General features: G+C 37.9%; 1 protein-coding gene across 1 annotated transcript in view; it reads left to right on the forward strand.

Annotated features, from left to right (window-relative positions):
- LOC111139361 (dachshund family transcription factor 2) overlaps window positions 1-21,080 on the forward strand; it is a gene marked incomplete at its 3' end in the record, with an annotated part of 862,916 nt that overhangs the window by 602,039 nt on the left and 239,797 nt on the right. The window contains exon 4 of the mRNA XM_022491621.1: window positions 9,207-9,338. Within this exon, the coding sequence (XP_022347329.1) occupies window positions 9,207-9,338 (132 nt within the window). The remainder of the gene's footprint in view (window positions 1-9,206; window positions 9,339-21,080) is intronic.

A 21,080-nucleotide genomic window follows, 5' to 3' on the forward strand; every position in this document is an offset into this window, starting at 1 on the left:
TTCATCAGTCCTACACAATTCACAGCACTCACCATAGCACATACCCTTCCCAATGTCCATAGCCCAACCACCCTATCCCTCCCCCTCCATCCCCTGGCAACCCTCAGTTTATTTCCTGAGATTAAAAGTCCTGAGAATGAATTTTAAAGTTTTCCTTCCTCTTCTGTTTCTTAGAATAGTTTGGGAAGAAGAGCTATTACCTCTTCTTTAAATGTTGGTAGAATATACCACTGATATGTTCTGATCCAGGAATTTTGTTTCTTGCAAGTTTTTTGATTATTAATTCAATTCCATTGCTAGTAATTGGTCTGCTCAAATTTTCCACTTCTTTTTGATTCAGTTTTGGAAGGTTATATATTTCTAAGACATCATTTCTCATAATATTCTCTTACAATCCTTTGTATTTCTGTGGTGTCATTTGTCCTCTTTCATTTTTTAATTTTATTTATTTGAGTCCACTCTCCTTTTTTTAAATGATAAGCCTGGCTAAAGGCTTATAAATTTTGTTGATATTTTCTAAAAATGTCTCCTAGTTTTATTGATTCATTGCACTGTAGTTTCTATTTTATTTATTTTTGTTCTGTTTTTTATTATCCCCTTCCTTTTACTGGTTTTTGGCTTTTTTTGTTCTTTTTTTTTCTAGCAACTTTAGGGACAAAATTAGGTTGTTTATTTGAGATTTTTCTTGCCTCTTGAGATAGACTTCTTTTTTCTTATTAATTTCTTTTCAGCGTAACAGAATTCATTGTTTATGCACCACACCCAGTGCTCCATGCCATATGTGCACTCCATAATACCCACCACCTGGCTCCCCCAACCTCCCACCCCCCGCCCTTTCAAAACCCTCAAATTGTTTTTTAGAGTCCATAGTCTCTCATGGTTCATCTCCCCTTCCAATTTCTTTCAACTCCCTTCTCCTCTCCATCTCCCCATGTCCTCCATGTTATTTGTTATGCTCCACAAATAAGTGAAATCATATGATAATTGACTCTCTCTGCTTGACTTATTTCACTCAGCATAATCTCTTCCAGTCCTGTCCATGTTGAGATAGACTTCTATTGCTATAATCTTTCTTCTTAAAACAGCTTTTGTCACATCCCAAAGTTTCTGACCATTGTGTTTTAACTTTTGCCTCCATGTAATTTTTAAATTTCTTCTTTGTTTTCTTAGTTGAACCCATTATTGCTTGCCAGCATTTTTTTCAACCTCCATGCATTTTTGTTCTTTCCATATTTTTTCCTTATGATTGATTTCTAGTTTCATACCTTTGTATGAAGAGAAGATGCAACATATGATTTTAATATTTTTTAATTTATTGAGCCTCTTTATGTAGACAAAATGTGATCTCCTAAAAAGAATGTCCCATGTGAACTTGAGGAGAATGTGTATTCTACTATTTTGGGGGTGGAGTGTTCTGAATATACCTGTTAAATCCACCTGGTCTAGTGTGTCATACAAAGCCATGGTTTCCTTGTTGATTTTCTGTCTGGATCATCTATCCATTAATGCAAGTTGGGTGTTCAAGTATTCTATTATTACTGTATGATTATTGTGTTCCTCCTTCATGTCTGCTAATAGTTGTATTGTGAATTTGGGTGCTCTACATTGGGTCCAAAAATGTTTAAAACCACCATTTCTTCTTGTCAGATTGTTCCCTTTGTCATTATTTAGTGTCCTTCTATCTTGCTATAGTCTTTGCTTTAAAATCTATTTTCTCCAATATAAGTATTGCTACTTCAGCTTTCTTTTTGCTTCCATTTTAATAAACAATTTTTCCATGCTTTTACTTTTAATCTGTATGTGACTTTAGGTCTGAAAAGAGTCTTTTGTATGCAGCATAGAGATGAGTTTTGATTCTTCATCCATTCAGTGCCCTATAACTTTTTATTGCAGAACTCCATCCATTTACACTCAAAGTAATTTTTTAATTATGTTAAGTTAGCCACCATACAATACATCATTAGTTTTGGTGTAGTGTTCAATGATTCACTAGTTGTGTATAATGCTCAGTGCTCATCACAACACGTGCTCTCCTTAATACCCATCACTCAGCTACCCCATCTCCCCACTCCCCACCCTTCTGCAACCCTCGTTTGTTTCCTGGAGTCCATAGTCTCTCAAGGTTTGTCTCCCTCTTTGATTTCCCCCCTTCAGTGTTCCCTTCATTCCCCTATTGTCCTTCATGCTATTTCTTATGTTTCACATATGAGTGAAAACATATGATAATTTTCTTTCTCTGATTTACTTACTTCATTTAACATAATCCTCTCCAGTTCCATCCATGTTGATGCCAAAGGTGGGTATTCATCCTTTCTGATGGCTAAATAATATTCCATTGTATATATGAACCATATCTTCTTTATCCATTTGTCTGTTGAAGGGCATCTTGGCTCCTTCCACAGTTTAGCTATTGTGGACATTGCTGCTATGAATATTGGAGTGTATGTGTCCCTTCTTTTCACTACATCTATATCTTTGGGATAAATACCTAGTAGTGCAGTTGCTGGGTCATAAAGTAGGTCTATTTTTAATGTCTTGAAGAGTCTCCATAGTCTTTTTGAGGATGGCTATACCAGCTTGTATTCCTACCAAGTGTAAGAGGGTTCCACTTTCTCCACATCCTCACCAACATTTGGTGCTCCCTGTCTTGTTAATTTTAGCCATTCTGATGTGTGAGGTATTATCTCATTGTGGTTCTAATTTGTATTTCACTAATGACAAGCAATGTTGAGCATTTTTTCGTGTCTGTTGCCCATTTGTATATCTTCTTTGGAGAAGTTTCTGTTCCTGCCTCCTGCCTACTTCTTGACTAGATTGTTTGTTTTTTAGGGTGTTGATTTTGATAAGCTCCTTATAGATCACGGATACCAGCTTTTTACCTGATATGTCATTTGCAAATATCTTCTCCCATTCCATAGGTTGCTTTTTAGTTTTGTTGACTGTTTCCCTTGCTGTGCAAAAGATTTTTTTATCTAGAAGAAGTCCCAATAGTGATTTTTGCTTTATTTTCCCTTGCCTTTAGAGAAGTTTCTTGCAAGAAGTTGCTTTAGCTGAGGTTGAAAAGGTTGCTGCTTGCATTTTTTTCTAGAATTTTGATAGATTCCTGTCTCACATTTATGTCTTTCATCCATTTTGTTTCTCTTTGTATGTGGTGTAAGAGAATGGTCCAGTTTCATTCTTCTGCATGTGGCTGTCCAGTTTTCCCAGCACCATTTATTGAAGAGACTTTTCTTCCATTGGACATTCTTCCCTACTTTGTCAAAGATTCGTTGACCGTAAAGTTGAATGTAGATTTCTGGATCCTCTACTGTGTTCCATTGATCTTTGTGTCTGTTTTTGTGCCTGTACCTTGCTGTCTTGATGATCACAGCTTTGTAATATAGCTTGAAGTCAGGCATTTTGATATCCCCAGCTGTTTTTTTTTTAATTTTTATTTATTTATTTATTTAAAATGTCAGTGTTCCATAATTCATTGTTTCTGCACCACACCCAGTGCTCCATGCAATACATGCCCTCCATAATACCCACCACCAGGCTCACCCAAACTCCCACTCCTCTCCCCTCCAAAACCCTCAGTTTGTTTCTCAGAGTCCACAGTCTTTCATGATTCGTCTCTTTTCAACATTCCTATGGCTATTCAGGGTCTTCTCTGGTTCCATACAAATTTTAGGATTGTTTGTTATAATTCTGTAAAAATGTTGATGGTATTTTGATAGGGACTGATTGAATGTGTAGATTTCTCTGGGTAGCAAAGATATTTTAACAATATTTATTATTCCAATCCATGAATATGGAATATTTTTATATCTCTTAGTGTCTTCCTCCATTTCTTTCATAAGTATTCTGTAGTTTCTAGGGTATAGATCTTTTACCTCTTTGATTAGGTTTATCCTAGTTATCTTATGGTTTTTGGTGCTGTTGTAAGTGGGATCTATGCTTTAATTTCTCTTTCTTCAGTCACATTGTGTATCTAAATGCAACTGATTTCTCTGCATGGATTTTGTATCCTGCTATCTTGCTGAATTGCTGTATGAGTTCTAGCAATTTTGGGGTGGAGTCTTTTGGGTTTTCCACATAAAGTATTCTATATCATCTGTGGAGCGTGAGAGTTTAACTTATTCTTTGCCAATTTGAATAATTTTTATTTCTTTTTGTTGTCTTATTGTTGAGGCTAGGTACTATGTTGAACAGCAGTGGTTAGAGTGAGCATCCCTGCCATGTTCTGACATTAGGGTAAATGTTCTAGTTTTTCACTACTGAGAATTATATTCACTGTGGGCTCTTCATAGATGGCTTTTATGATATTGAGGTTTGTTCCCTCTATCCCTATATTTGAAAAGTTTTAATCAAGAAAGTATGCTCTATCTTGTCAAATGTTTTTTCTGCATCAATTGAGAGGAACTTTTCTTTTATTAATGTGCTTTAGTATGCTGATTTATTTGCGAATGTTGAACCACCCTTACATCCCAGGAATAAATCTCACTTGGTCATGGTGAATAAATATTTTAAGGTACTGTTGGATACTATTGGCTAGTATCTTGTTGAGTATTTTGACAACCATATTCATCAGGGATATTGGTATGTAATTCTCCTTTTTGATGGAGTCTTTGTCTGGTTTTGGGAGCAAGGTAATGCTGGCCTCATAGAATGAGTTTGGAAGTTTTCCTTTCATTTGTATTTTTAGAAACATCTTCAGTAGAATATGTATTATTTCTTCCTTAAATGTCTAGTATGATTCCCCTGTGAAGCCATCTGGTCCTGGACTGTTATTTTTTTGGGAGGTTTTTGATTATTGCTTCAGTTTGCTATTTATTGGTTTACTCAGATTTTCTATTTCTTCCTATTCCAGTGTTGGTATTTTGTAAGTTTCCAGGAATGCATCCATTTCTCCAGATTGCCCAATTTTTTGATATATTTTTTGCTCATAATATGTTCTTAAAATTGTCTGTTTCCTATTTGTCATGATCTCTCCCCTTTCATTCATGATTTAATTAATTTTGGTCCTTTTTCTTTTCTTTTGAATAAGTCTGGCAAGAGGTTTATCAATGTTTTTAATTCTTTCAAAGAAAAAAACTTCTAATTTTGTTTATTTGTTCTACTGTTCTTCTGATTTCTATTTCATTGATTTCTACTCTAATATTTACTATTTCTTCTGCTTTTAAACTTTATGTATTGTTATTTCTCCAGCTCCTTTAGGTATAATGTTAGTTTGTGTATTTGAGATCTTTCTAATTTTTTGAGAGAGGCTCATATTGCAATGTACTTCCCTGTTAGGACCACCTTTGCTATAGCCCATAAGTTGTTTTTTTTTTTTTTTTTTTTTTTTTGACAGACAGAAATCAGAAGTAGGCAGAGAGGCAGGCAGAGAGAGAGCAGGAAGCAGTCTCCCCGCTGAGCAGAGAGTCTGATGTGGGGATCAATCCCAGGACCCTGGGATCATGACCCAAGCCGAAGGCAGAGGCTTTAACCCACTGAGCCACCCAGGCGCCCCTAGCCCATAAGTTTTGATCAGATGTGTTTTCATTCTCATTAGTTTCCATGATTTTTTAAAAAATTCATTTTTAGTTTCCTGGTGGACCCATTTATTCTTCAGTAGGTTGCTCTTTAACCTCCAAGTGTTTGAGTTCCTTCTAAATTTCCTCTGGTGTTTGAGTTCAAGTTTCAAAACATTGTGGTCTGAAAATATTCAGGGAATAATCCCAATATTTTGCTATCAGCTGAGAACTGATTTGTGACCCAGTATGTGATTTATATTGGAGAAAGTTTCATGTGTTCTTGAGAAGAATGAATATTCTGTTCATTTAGGATGGGATGTTCTATATATATCTGTGAAGTCCATTTGGTTCATATGTCATTCAGAGTCCTTGTTTCTTTGTTGGTCTTCTGGTTAGATTATCTGTCAATTGCTGTGAGTGGATGTTGACGTCCCCTACTATTACTGTGTTATTACCAATGTGTTTCTTCTTCTTGGTTATTAATTGGTTTATATAACTGGCTGCTCCCATGTTGGGGGCATAAATATTTACAGTTGTTAGATCTTCTTCTTGGATAAACACTTCAAGTATGATACATGTCTTCTCTTACTACAATCTTTGATTTAATATATAATTTTTCTCATATGAGGATTGCAGCCCCAGCTTTCTTTTGAGGTGCATTAACATGGTAAATTTTTCTCTACCCCTTCACTTTCAGTCTGGAAGTGTCTTTAGGTCTAATATGAATCTCTTATAGACAGCATATGGATGGGTCCTGCCTTTTCATCCAATTTTCTACCCTTTGTCTTTTGACTGGATCATTTAGCCAATTTACATTCAGAGTAACTATTGAAAGATATGAGTTTAGTGCCATTGTATTGCCTGTAAAGTTCCTGTTTCTGTAGATTGTCTGTTTTTTATTTTTGTTTTTGTTTTTGTTTTCTCATCTATGTTACTCTTGGGTTCTCTCTTCACTTACAAGAGCCCCTTTAATATTTCTTGCAGGCTTCATTTAGTGATCACAAATTCTTTCAGTTTCTGTTTATCCTGGAAGATTTTTATCCTTCCTTCCATTCTAAATGATAGCCTTGCTGGATAAAGTATTCTTTGCTTCATATTATTCCCATTTAGTACCCTGAACATATCATGTCATCCCTTTCTGGCTTGCCAGGTTTTTGTGGATAGGTATGATGTTAGTCTGATGTTCTTCCCTCTGTAAGGATCCTCTTGTTTTGAGCTTCTCTCAAGATTCTCTTTTACCCTATAATTTGTAAGCTTCTGGGGTGCCTGGGTGGCTCAGTCATTAAGCATCTGCCTTCAGCTCAGGTCATTATCCCAGCATCCTGGGATGGAGCCCTGCATCAGGCTCCCTGCTCAGCACATCTGCTTCTTCCTCTCCCTCTGCTTGCTGCTCCCCCTGCTGTGTTTTCTCCATGTTAAATAAATAAATAAAATCTTTGAAAGAATTAAAAAGTGTCTTAAAAAGGAAGAGTTGACAAAATAAGAAACTAGTTAAAAAGGGAAAAAAAGAATTGGAAAAATTTAGACTAAAAGATAAATGAATCATGAGAAAAGTCATGAAGCTCTGTATACTATTTGCCCTGCACTGGAGATTCACAGTCTTGTGGGATCTGTAAACTTGTGCACGTGCTCTTCTAGGGGAGGGGCCTGCAGTGCTGCTTCTCAGGTTTCTTTGCCTGGGCAGAGTTGCACCACCCCTTGCCAGAGGGTTGAATTCAGGTTATGCTGGTCCTCTGTGTGGCTTTTTTTTTTCTTGAAGGCTTTCTGTGCCTCTTTAGAGGATCAAAATAAAAATGGCCATGCCCTGATCTCCAGCCTCAGAACCAAAAGATCACAGTCTCTCCTCCTCAGTAAACACTCTGAGACAAACAATCTTCACTATTGTTTGTGCTAAACTCTGCAGACTCCTGTGGTGTGTGCCCATGGCTGTCCTCCTGGGGGGAGTCCGAGGATACTGTGCTAATGCCCTTTGTAGGGCCTTGGCACTGAGAGCTGTCATGGGATGATGCACATACTTACCCCACTACTCCCAGGGGATGGTGGAGGGTCCCTGAATATCATTCTACTTCTTGGTGCCCGGGCAGAGAGTGGCCTTCCAGTTGGGCCTGGCTTGCAGTTTTTGGTGACTGAGCTGAGAGCCCTTACCCACCTCCACCCCTACCCCCTACCCAGCTAACTGACAGTAACCAGTTTCCTCACTTTACTGCTTGGGCACTTTACTGGCTCAGTCACCCCTATTAGTTTTGTGACCCCTGGGATGCTGAAACCACACTGACCCACTTAGAATTCTGCTCCTTTCATCCCGTGAGCCCCTTTCAGACAGGGTTGTCTCTCACTGGAGCAGATTTCTAACAGTTCTGATTTTGTCATCTGGGACTACATCACTTTCTGGTAGCCGACTTATGGAGGCTCCCTCCCCTCTCCATTTATGTTCCAATATCTCCCTTCAGATTCACTTCTCCACCCCTCCTGCCTTGCAAAAAGCAGACACTTTTCTACTTATAGAGTTCCAGATATTTTTTCCTTACATCTCAGATTGAATTCATGGGTGTTTAGAATGGTTTGATAGTTATCTAGCTAAATTCAAGGGGCCAAATGAAATTAGGTTCCCTACTCTTCCACCATCTTGCTTCCTCCCCAGCTCTCTCATTTTCAAGGTCCCCCAATATGCGACTAAATCAGTATGAACAGATCTGTTTCTTGTTTTCCCCCAACATTTTGTAAACTGCCAATTTCATGTTGCGATTCCACATATGCTGCTGTGCTCTTATGGGTGGCAGTCCTGTTATGGCTCACCCTTCTTAGTTTGTTTCCTATAGTTAAGGGTTTCATAGTTTGCCTCTCTCTGTTTTTATCTTAACTTATTTTTCCTTCCCTTCCACTATGTTCATCAGTTTTGTTTCTTAAATTCCATATATGAATGAAATTATATAATATTTTCTTTCTCTGACATATTTCACTTAGCATAATACCCTCTAGTTCTATCTACATTGTTGCAGATGACAACATTTCATTCTTTTTGATGCCTGAATAATATTCTTTATATCTATTTATCTATCTACACACACACACACACACACACACACACACACACACATCTTCTTTATCCATTCATCTGTTGATGGACATCTTGACTTTTTTCATATTTTGGCCATTGTGGGTATTGCTGCCATAAACATTGGGGTACACTATTTTATATTAATACAAAAGAATGTAATTATACTGTGGGGGCTGGCATATTTTCAGAGATTACTTGTCATATTTTCATTTATTTGGTTCCTCAATGTATAAGCAAGAGTAAGGAAAAAGGTACAAAGACAATCTGAAATCATTTTCTCCCTCCTCTCTCCCCCTCCCTTCTAAGGTAATTCTCACAGGGAAGACAGCTCATCCTTTAGCAGAAGTCCCAACAATACATTCACTAGAAAGTAATTTCTTCAAGTATTTCACAGTGCTTTCTCTGACAATGTTATTTTATATGGAATTTAATATTCATTTAATGATTTTGTAGATTTTTAAACCACCCATTGTAAGACGAACTAAAAAAAAACAGGAGTTGAACATTACTTGATAAAGAACATTATTCACAAATTAGATAAGGGATTTCTTTTGTTTTGTTCTATGAAGCATAGGTCTGTTAAAGAAATGTATCCAGCTTTAAATTACATTAAGAAATGGTCCTCATTTTAAAAGGGATTGTTCTGGTTTTAGGTATAACAGCTGCAGCAATGGCTGAGGCAATGAAGCTGCAGAAGATGAAGCTTATGGCAATAAACACTCTTCAGGGAAATGGAAACCAAAATGGGACTGAGTCAGAGCCTGATGATCTTAATTCTAACACTGGTGAGTGTCTTCAGGACTACAAGACAGGTGACTCTCACTAATGTATTCTGAGATTGGAGAAAGTATGAGGGGGAGAGGAGAGAATAATTTGTATACTTTGATTTTGAGCAGTTATTGCATAAGGATGATTAACTCTACCTCTAACTAGTACAATGAAACTAGAAAACCATTAAAATCAGAATTACATTTCAGGAAGCAGTTACCTTCATTGTTTTTCTTTTTTTTTTTTTTTCAGTTCAAAGTGAGTTTTTTTTTTTTTTTTAATTTTATTTTTTATAAACATATATTTTTATCCCCAGGGGTACAGGTCTGTGAATCGCCAGGTTTACACACTTCACAGCACTCACCATAGCACATACCCTCCCCGATGTCCATAATCCCACCCCCCCAACTCCCCTCCCCCCATTAACCCTCAGTTTGTTTTGTGAGATTAAGAGTCACTTATGGTTTGTCTCCCTCCCAATCCCATCTTGTTTCATTTACTCTTCTCCTACGCCCTTAACCCCCCATGTTGCATCTCTTCTCCCTCATATAAGGGAGATCATATGATAGTTGTCTTTCTCCGATTGACTTATTTCGCTAAGCATGATACCCTCTAGTTCCATCCACATTGTCGCAAATGGCAAGATTTCATTTCTTTTGATGGCTGCATAGTATTCCATTGTGTATATATACCACATCTTCTTTATCCATTCGTCTGTTGATGGACATCTAGGTTCTTTCCATAGTTTGGCTATTGTAGACATTGCTGCTATAAACATTCGGGTGCACGTGCCCCTTCGGATCACTACGTTTGTATCTTTAGGGTAAATACCCAGTAGTGCAATTGCTGGGTCATAGGGTAGCTCTATTTTCAACATTTTGAGGAACCTCCATGCTGTTTTCCAGAGTGGTTGCACCAGCTTGCATTCCCACCAACAGTGTAGGGGGGTTCCCCTTTCTCCGCATCCTCGCCAGCATCTGTCATTTCCTGACTTGTTAATTTTAGCCATTCTGACTGGTGTGAGGTGGTATCTCATTGTGGTTTTGATTTGTATTTCCCTGATGCCGAGTGATGTGGAGCACTTTTTCATGTGTCTGTTGGCCATCTGGATGTCTTCTTTGCAGAAATGTCTGTTCATGTCTTCTGCCCATTTCTTGATTGGATTATTTGTTCTTTGGGTGTTGAGTTTGCTAAGTTCTTTATAGATTTTGGACACTAGCCCTTTATCTGATGTCATTTGCAAATATCTTCTCCCATTCCTTCATTGTTTTTGTAGTGGAATCAATTACTATTTTTTATATCTTTTTATTTATTTTTTTTATTTTTTTATAGTGTTAGCTACTTTACCTTTTGCCTGTGAAACGTTGTCCCCTTCAGTTTCACCCCAGGCTTCTTACATTAACTTTCTCTCAACAATGTACCTCTGAGAGTTCTGAAAATCCACCTTGGCTCACCTGCAGTCATTTTAGGTGGTAATCTCCTTAGCTAAGTAAAGGTGCTGGCATACTCAGGTCATTGGCAAGGGCTAATGAAAAGAAGTAGACCAAAGAGAAAGCAAAGAAAAGAAAAAGGCAGAAGAAAGGAAGAGAAAGATGCCTGTGGAATGGAATATCTTCTCCCTTCTTGCCAGTTGTTTTTTCTCCATTATCTTGTGATAATTTTACCTTGGTTTTGATCATAAGACTACCCCTCAGGTCTCTTTTGAAAGTAACTTGGATTATAGATATCAATATACATTAATGGATACATAAACAATTAAATAAATAATTATGGATTAATTTTATTGGGAAATAAGAAAGGGCAACCAAAGATAGTCTTAGAAGCCATAGGTTTCTGATCTAAATCTGTAGCTCAATTTAATGTGATAGGTAGATTGGTGGCAGTCTTATCTCTCTTCTTTTAGGTTCCTAGAATTTCAATCCCAGTGGGACTTTATTTTAGAGGGAAAAAAAGCAGGGTAATTAAAGAGGGAAATAACTGACTCAGATCAGTATAATAAAATACTCTGACTTTAATACAGTGTAGCTCTCCTCATCTAAAATTAAAATGTTCAGAGTGAATTATGGAATGAGGGCTGGGCTTCAACCAGTGTTCACAGCAGGAAATCAATGGAAAAATGCATTATTTTATTTAATTTGTGGCAACTGTAAGCAACACATAGATAATACTAAAATTGGTACTAAGCAAAGAATAATAAGTTACCAGTTATTATGTACTATCTCCCATGTTTGTTCTTTAGTTCCATTTTTTAAATTTAGATATAATCGACATATAACACTGTGTAAGTTTAATTTGTAAAGTGTGTTGATTTGTTACACTTATCTATTGTAATATGATACCACCATAGCGTTAATCTAACACCACCATCACATCACATTATTATTTTTTTATGGTGAGAACCTATAAGATCTAGTCTCTTAGCAACTTTCAAGTGTATAATACAGTATTGTTAATTGTAATCTCAATGTTGTGCAACATTTATTCATCTATCTCCTGTGCTGACATATTTAATTATTACCAAATTTCCAGAAAAAAAAAGGCATTTTCAATACTCTATTTTGCAAATAAGGAAACAAAGGCACAATGTGGTTCAGCTTTGCTCATAGTCCCAAAGCTAGTAAGTGGCAGAGGTACATTTCAATCCCATGTCTGGTTAAGTCCAGAGTCTGTTTTATTTACATTCTTCCTCCTCTTTAATGCTATTTTGTAGCAGAAATTTTATTTTATCAAACCCTTCAAATAAAAGTTGTTTTTATCATGAGGATACACTAATAAACTGATGATCAATTTCCCAGTCCTAACACCTCATACTTCATATTGGCTTTCAAATCTTATAGTGTCTTAGAAATAACCACATTTGACAGGAAACCTCTTGTATATAAAAATATTTTTTTAACCAATAAAAATTAATGGGAGTTCAAGCAGTAATTTCTGTCATATTTTTCTTAGGTATACCAGTTTATGAAAAAACTGTACAAAATTTCTAAGTTGTTACTTTATAACAGGACAATAAAGACATTTTGAGAGATGTACTGATTACCTAATTTCTAACGTAATAAGTAGTTAATTTTCCTGGCTAAATATAATCTGTCCTAACTCCATCCATCCATCATTGTGATAAAATAAAGTATTAGGTTTCCATCTGTGTATAATGTTATATTTGGTGTAGAAATGAAAGTAGAGTAGCCACTGTGTTTGAGCTTGAAGATGGCAATTTGTCCTTATCTTGATGTACTGAAGATAAGCAGATATAAAAATAATTATAATGATGAAAATAATAATAATACATATTTATATGAAGTCCCTGGGATTTTTGAAGTCTATAAATGAGCACTACTGCATTGTGTGTATATGCACACCAGAGTGTGTTATCAGGAGAGATCCCTTTTGCCATTACTTCCCCTCATGGGTTATTGGAGAACAGGTAGACCTCAGCAGTCTTCTCCACTGAGGACTCCAGCAGCTCTCACTGCCACCACAGACAACCGCAGGTTTGTCTGTCAAAGAACCTGGCAGTCTTTGCCAATGGCGATCTCAGCTGATGGAATTGCACAAAGTCAACAATGTTGTGCCTCCCCATTCCTAGATTTGGAGCTGTCATTTCACTGTCCTAGAGCCAGAGCTGCCACACCCCACCCAGCCAATGTCTTTGTATCCACCTGCACATGAAGGTCTTTCCTTACTGAAGTGACTCCATAAAATCTGAAAGAGTTGCTACCGCCTCAAATATGCAGATAGCAATGCAAAGTCAGAGAGAAGATAAACAATCAATAAAACACCATGCAAAAGGAAAAAATTTTTTAAATAAACTGACCCTAAAGAAATGAAGATCTGTGGTGAATTGCCTGACAAAGAATTCAAATAATAATTACATAATAATTGTTTTCTGCAAGCTGAATAAATTATAAGAGAACACACTTAACGTAACTCAAGGAAATCAGGAAAGCAATACATGAACACAATGAGGAGTTCAACAGAGGTAGAAGTCAATAAGAGATTCTGGAAGAAATTCTGGAGTTGAAGAATACAATGAAAGAAACAGAAAATATGATAGAAACTTTAATATAAGACACAGTTAATCAAGAAGGAACAAACTGCAAACTTGAAAATAGGTCATTTAAAATTTTTCAGTCAGAGTAGAAGTAGGAAAAAAATGAAATAGGGGAAAGTAAGCCTACAGGATTTACAGAATATCAGGTTATATTGTTTCTCTTGCACTGATATATGCATTATGGGAGTTTCAGGTTGGAGAAAAAGAGAGAGAAAGGGGGAAACAAGCTTTTTTAAAGAAATAATTACTGAAAAATTCCAAATCTAAGGAGGGTAATTGATAACCAGGTTAATGAGGCTCAAAAATCCTCAAATATGATCAATCCAAAGAAGACTACACTGAGATACTTTATAATCAAATTGTTCAGAGATCAAGGACAGAGAGAATATTTGAATGTATCAAGGGAAAAGTCAATTTGTTACATATGAAGAAAGCACCATAAGACAATAAGCAGATTTCTTGGCAGAAACTTTGCAGAGCAGAAGAGAATAGGATGGTATATTTAAAGTACTAAAAGAAACTTACCACCAAAAATACAGTAACTGGAAAAATTTTTCAAAAATATAAGAAAAAATAAAGTTTTCTCCAGGTAACAAAAATTGAAGTAGTTCATAACCATTAGAATTCCCTTACAAGATATGCTTGAGGGGGTTCTTAAATTAAAATGAAAACACAATAAAAACAGCAGTGTTAAATCACAGGAATGCATAAATATCACTGGAAAAGGTAAATGAATACATAAATACAGGTTAATGTAACACTGTAATGGTGCATAAATAATTGTACTTAACTAATAAATCACTGAACACTACATCAAAAACTAATTATGTGCTATACAGTGACTAACAGAACATAATAAAAAAGAAAATTTTAAACTGTGTATCAACATGGACGGGACTGGAAGAGATTATGCTGAGTGAAATAAGTCAAGCAGAGAGAGTCAATTATCATATGGTTTCACTTATTTGTGGAGTATAAGAAATAACACGGAGGACATGGGGAGATGGAGAGGAGAAGGGAGTTGAGGGAAACTGGAGGGGGAGATAAACCATGAGAGACTATGGACTCTGAAAATCAATCTGAGGGTTTTGAAGGGGCAGGGGGTAGGAAGTTGGGTGAGCCTGGTGGTAGGTATTATGGAGGGCACGTATTGCATGGAGCACTGTGTGTGGTGCATAAACAATGAATTCTGGTACACTGAAAAGAAATTTAAAAAATAAAAAAAATATGAAAAATAAAAATGAAAAGACAAAAATTTGTTAATGAATACACAATATAAGAAGAAAATTCTGACTCAAAAACAAAAAATGTGTGTAGGAAAGTAAAAGTGGAGAGTTTTTGTATGTAATAGCAGTTAAATTTTTCAATGATTCATTAGTAGAACACTACTTCAAAAACTAATAGTGTACTGTATACTGGCTAGCTGAATATAAGGGAAAAATGAGTTAAATTATTATCTACTTAAAATAAAACTTTTATTGAAGTGCAAGGCAGTTGAGTAGTTGCTAAACACTAGAGAGCTCTGTAAGTAATTTGAGAAACTGATCAACCCAGGTAGTGTGAGAACAACTCAGGAAAGAAGGGACCAACTGAGTCTGGGTCCAGCATTTGGCATCTGTAATTTTTTTAACTCACTTTTTCTATGGGTTGAATTGTGCCCCTTAAAAATATATATTGAACACTGAAAAAAATTAAATTAAATTTAAAAAAAAGATATATTGAAATCCTCACCCCTAACACCTCAGAACGTGAACTTGTTTAGAAATAGCATCATTGCACGGACCCCTGGGTGGCTGAGTCAGTTAAGGATCTGCCTTCAGCTCAGGTCTTAATCAGAGGGTCCTGCATCAGGCTCCCTGATCATTGGGCAGTCTGCTTCTCCCTAAATAAATAAATAAATATATAAATAATATACATATTGTATACAAACCCAAGTTAAGCAAGAAGTTAAAAACTATGATAGATATTCAAAAGATAAAGAGAAAAGAATCAAAGCAAATCGCTACCAAAACAACTTAACAAATAACAATGGAAGGCAACAATAGAAGACAAGGACAGAGCAAGTTTAAACCAAAAAAGTATTCACAAGATGGCAAAAGTAAGTCATTACCTATTCACTACTTAGATATAAATGGATTAAACCAACCAATTAAAATGTACCAACTGCCTTAAAGAATAAAAATAAAAAATCCAGTCAAGTGGGAATTTATTCTTGGGATGCAAGTGTGGTTCAATATAAAATCAACCAATGTGATACATCACATTAACAAAAGAAATGATAAAAACCATATGACCATTTCAATAGATGCACAAAAAACATTTGACAAAGTACAATATTCCTTCATGGTACAAACCATCAACAAAGTAAGTTTAGAGGCAACATACCCCAGCATAATAAAGGCTGTATATGAAAACCCACAGCTAACACCTTACTCAATAGTGAAAAACAGAGCTTTTCCTCTAAGATCAGGAACAAGACAAGGATGACCACTCTCCATTTTCATTCAGTGTAGTACTGGAAGTCATCACCCCAACAATCAAACAAGAAAAAGAAATAAAAAGGATTCAAATTGGTAAGGAATAAACAAAATTTCCACTATTTGCAGATGACACAATACCATATATAGAAAAACTCTAAGATTCTACTTTTAAAAAGTACTAGAACTTATAAATGTACTCAGTAAAGTTGCAGCACACAATAATAAACAGAATTCTCTTGCATTTCTATACATTAATAATGAAGTAGAGAAAGATAAATTAAGAAACAACCCATACAAAATTGCACCAAAAATAATAAAATATCTGGGGATAAAATTAAGCACCTTAGGTGAAAGAGCTGTACTCTGAAAACCAGAAAACATTAATAAAAGATATTGAAGATGACACAAGCTAGTGGAAAGATACTCCATGCTCATGGATAGCAAGAACCAATACTATTAAAATGTCCGTACTACCTAAGGCAATATACACATTTAATGCAAACCCTATCAAAATGCCAACAGCATTTTTGAAAGAAGTAGAACATACAGACTTCTGGGCAAGATGGTGGAGCAGGAGGACCCTAAGCTTGTCTTGTTCCATGAATACAACTAGATAACACTCAGATCAATAAAAATAACCCAGAGAACAACATAAAGACTGGCAGAACAAACTCTACAACTAAATGGACAGAAGAGACCACATCAAAGAGGGTAGGAAGGGTGGAGACATAGTGGGGAGCTAAATGAACTTGTGGGCCATTTCTGGGTGGGAGCCATGGCTTCAGGGAGGGGAGAGAAACAGACCCTCACACCACGGAGCTACACAAGGAGGAAAATCCCCATAGAATTGACTCTAAGAACCAGAGAGGCTGAATTTCATGAGTTCATACAGCAGCAGGAATTAAAGCCTGGAATGTTAAAAAATCAGCAGGTTCAGCTCTGGGAGAGCCAGAGAAATTGAGTTCCTACCTCTAAAGAGACAGCACAAAAAACAGCCTGTGAGATGCAGCATAGAACTAGCAATTTGGAAAAATACCTAGAATATATGGTAGAGTTATTTACTAATAACAGAGCATGGTCCCAGAGCCACAGTTTTCACTGGGAGACTCCTCCAGGAACAAAGAAGTTGGTAGGCTCCATTTCCCTCTTCCAACCTCCGCATACGCACACAGCTACCTGTGGGAACTAGCACAGCATAAGTATTCACATGGAAACTCAGTTACACTTCACCCCCACCCCTTATCCTGGCCTGCCTCGGTACCAGTGCTATGGGCCCTCTCCCCCAGAAGACCCATGCAAACTTTGCCAACACTACATCTCCCAACTGCATGCTTTGTGGGGCCTCAGTCCTTCAGCAGTGCCCAGTCACTGTCTGCTGATGATTTTGCAACTTGTTAAAATCGTGAGCCTCACTCACACACTTTGTGAATCAGACCCCAGCTAACCCAGACCTTCATAGTGGTGGCCTGATCCCTGTGGAACAGGACTGGTGCACAAAACTTGCAGGCATTATGCAGCCCATCCACACTCAATTTGCAGAACATCCACCAGCTTCCCCAAGCTCAGCAGCAGCTGTGCATCCTCTATGGAATATGACAGGTGTACAAAATATGTAGACACTATGTGCCCTGACTTAGTGACCCCAGCTGGCCTCAGTGTACATACACAGCTGCTGTGAGTCCCCTGTGGAAAAAGACCAGTGCACAAAACTAGCTAGCACAGTGAGCTCCATCTGTGTGTACTTTGCAGAGCAGACCAGGCTGGCCCTTGTATCTGCAGCAGAGACATATCCTCTCTGGCAAAGGACAAGCATCACCTTATTAAAAGTGTAAATCTTAGCCACTACTTTCATGAGCAGAAGATATAGCTAACTTTTCCTAACACAGAGAAACAGACACAAAGAGACAGAGAAAATGAGGAGACAGAGGAATATTTCCCAAATGAAAGAACAGGACAAAACTACAGGAAGAGCCCTAAGTGAAATGGATATAAGTAATATGTCTGATAGAGAATTTAAAGTAATGATCATAAGAGGGGAGAAGAGAGAAGATGGTGGAGGAGTAGGAGGAACCTATGCTTCTCTTGTCCTATGAACACAATAAGATAACTATCAAATCATTCTAAATACCCTAGAAATTAACCTGAGGATGGACAGAATAAACTCCACATTTAAAGAGAGAATACACATTGAAGAAGGTAGGAAGTGTGAAGACATAGTATAGGGAGGAAACAGTAGGTGCTGAGGAGGGGTGGGAGCCATGGTCACAGATAAGACAGAAGAGCACACAGGGGAACACATAAGGAGAACATGTTCCTAAAGCTGTTGGATGGGAAAACAAGAGGTGCTGATTTTTGTAAGTTCTTGAAACCAGCAGGGCTTAAAGACTGGAGGTTTAAAGGTCAGAGGGCATGGCTGTGATAGAGCCTTGAGGGCACTGCCATATTCCTGGAGAGAAAACAAACAACCTGGGGCAGAAGCCATGGGAACAGCTATCTGATGTGTGCCTAATGTAAAGTTTCACAGGCAAGGTAAACAAAACACCAGGCAAAGTGGGTACAAGGCAAGATTTATTAAAGGCACTCTCCAGCGAAGTTTCAGGGCTCGGGAGAAGGGGAGCCAGGAAAGTTGTGCCAGGAGGAGGTGGGCACTCTTGGGCAAGGTTCTGCTACTCAGAAAGGAGAAGTTGAGGAAGTCGAACTGGGAGGGAGTTGGCGGGGGTCTTTTATCGGGCCAAGGAAGGGCATGGGCTCACATCCATATATGGTAGGGTATTTGGTGATTGGAGGGTATGGGGTGGGGGGTCCTGATACCTCTGTTTCCTGCATAGGTATCAGGTTACCTATGGAGACGTGACCTGGGCATACATCCTTTTGGCGGTAGAGTCAAGGGTTAAGGAAAGGGTTGGGGAGGAGGCTGGAAGACCTCGGGACCCAGCAGTCATATCTATTGTTCCTCCTACACTCCTGCACTCCCAGAGCCCACTGACCCAACACCTAGGACATATACTGGGGAGACTATTCCCCATGTTGGAGTGCATCCCTGAAAGGAAGCATTCCAGAAGTCTTTCTAAGGACAAAGGAGCTGGCCAGTATCTTTTCCCTCACCCGCCCCTCAGTGTAAAGCAGGAGCCACATGACAGAACCAATGTAGCACCCTCAATGGCTGCCTAACTTGCTTAACTCAAGAACCATACCCCTGTGCTCTGGTTGGACTGCCTTTCTCAGTTAAGACTGCTTCATTCTCAGTGCAGTGGGTTCTGTCACCAAAAGGCCAGCAGAAACCCCTCCTTACACCATGTCTCCTGACCAGAGAATTCTGCAGGACTTCAGTTCTAGTGAAAATGGTATTAGTTCTCATTCCACAAGCAGACAAGAGCACACTTAATTAAAACTCTCCACATTCTGGGGTGCCTGGGTGGCTCAGTGGGTTAAATCCTCTGCCTTCGGCTCAGGTCATGATCCCAGGGTCCTGGGATCGAGCCCCACATCCGGCTCTCCGCTTGGTGGGGAGTCTGCTTCCCCCTCTCTCTCTCTGCCTGCCTCTCTGCCTACTTGTGATCTCTCTCTCTGTCAAATAAATAATAAAATCTTAAAAAAAAAAAAAAACTCTCCACATTCTACTCAGGAACCAAACATTGCCCACTTCAGTCAATAAGAAATTCTGCAAACAATGGGCCTGAAGGATAAAGCAGCCAAAATACAATACCAGTGTGCATGCAACACATAACAAAGACGATTCCTGAAGCACCGGACCCTGGAAGCTATACGGCCTTCTTTCCATAAAGATACTAATCTCACAAAAAGGACACATTATGGGCTTTTCTAACACATAGAAGAAAACAGAAATTTAGGCAAAATGTCAAGAGGGAAGAATTCATCCCAAATGAAACAGGAAATCTAAGCAAAATAGATGTAAGTAACATGTCTGATGGAGAATTTAAAGCAACAATCAAAAGGATATTCACCAGGACTGAGAAAAGAATGGAGACTTCAGGGAGTTCCTTACCACAGAAATAAGAGTTAAAAAATAAATATTCAGAAATGATAAATGTGATAATTGAGTTTGGAAAAGGGCTTGATGCAAAGGACACAAGGCTGGTAGAAGCAGAGGAATAAATAGTGATATAGAAGATAAAATAACAGAGGATGGTAAAGTTGAACAATAGCGAGAAAGAATTATGGAACACAGGAACAACCTTGGGGAATTCAGTGACTTCTTCAAATGTAATAACATCTATATTACAGGAGTCCCAGAGGAAGAAGAGAATGACAAGGGGACACAAAATTTAACTGAGGAAACAATAGCTGAAACTTTCTAATCTGGGGAAGGAAAAAGACATTCAAATCCAGGAAGCACAGAGAACTCCCAACAAAAGTGGACCCATAACAAAATATATGGCAATTAAATTTGCAAAATATACTGATAAAGAAAAAAAAAAAACCTTAAAAGCAGCAAGGCAAAGAAGTCTCTAACTTAGAAGGGAAGACACATAAATTTAGCTGGAGATTTCTCAACAGAAACGTGGCAAGACAGATGGGAGTGGCATAATATTTTCAAAGTGCTAATGGGAAAAACTGCAGTGAGGATTACTCTATTCAGCAAGGTTTAATCTCAGCATAATCTTCTTCAGTCAGCAAAGCTATAATTTATAATAAAAGAAGAGATCAAGAGTTTCCCAAACACTCAAAATCTAAGGGGGTTTATGACCACTAAACCAGCCCTACAGGAAATATTAAAGGGACTCTTTGAGTGGAAAAGAGAGACCAAAAGTGACAAAGACAGGAAAGGAACAGAGTAAATATCCAGAAACAATGACAAAACAAGTAATAAAATGACACTAAATACATAGCTATCAATACTTACTTTGAATTTGGGGCCCCTGGGTAGCCCGGTTGTTTAAGTGTCAACTCTTGATTTCAGCTCAGGTCATGATCTCAGAGTTGTGGGATTGAGCCTCATGTTGGGCTCTGTGCTGAGTGTGGAGCTTGCTTAAGATTCTCTCTCTCCATCTCCCTTTGTTCCTCCCCAAATTACTCTCTATTAAAAAAAATACTTTGAGGGGCTGCCTGGGTGGCTCAGTGGGTTAAGCCTCTGCCTTCAGCTCAGGTCATGATCTCAGGGTCCTGGGATCGAGTCCCACATCAGGCTCTCTGCTAGGTAGGGAGCCTGCTTCTTCCTCTCTCTCTCTCTCTCTCTCTCTCCACTTGTGATCTCTCTCTGTCAAATA

Source organism: Enhydra lutris, unplaced genomic scaffold, assembly GCF_002288905.1.
Source record: "Enhydra lutris kenyoni isolate GAN:26980312 unplaced genomic scaffold, ASM228890v2 scaffoldscaffold102, whole genome shotgun sequence".
Classification (NCBI taxonomy): Eukaryota; Metazoa; Chordata; class Mammalia; order Carnivora; family Mustelidae; genus Enhydra; species Enhydra lutris.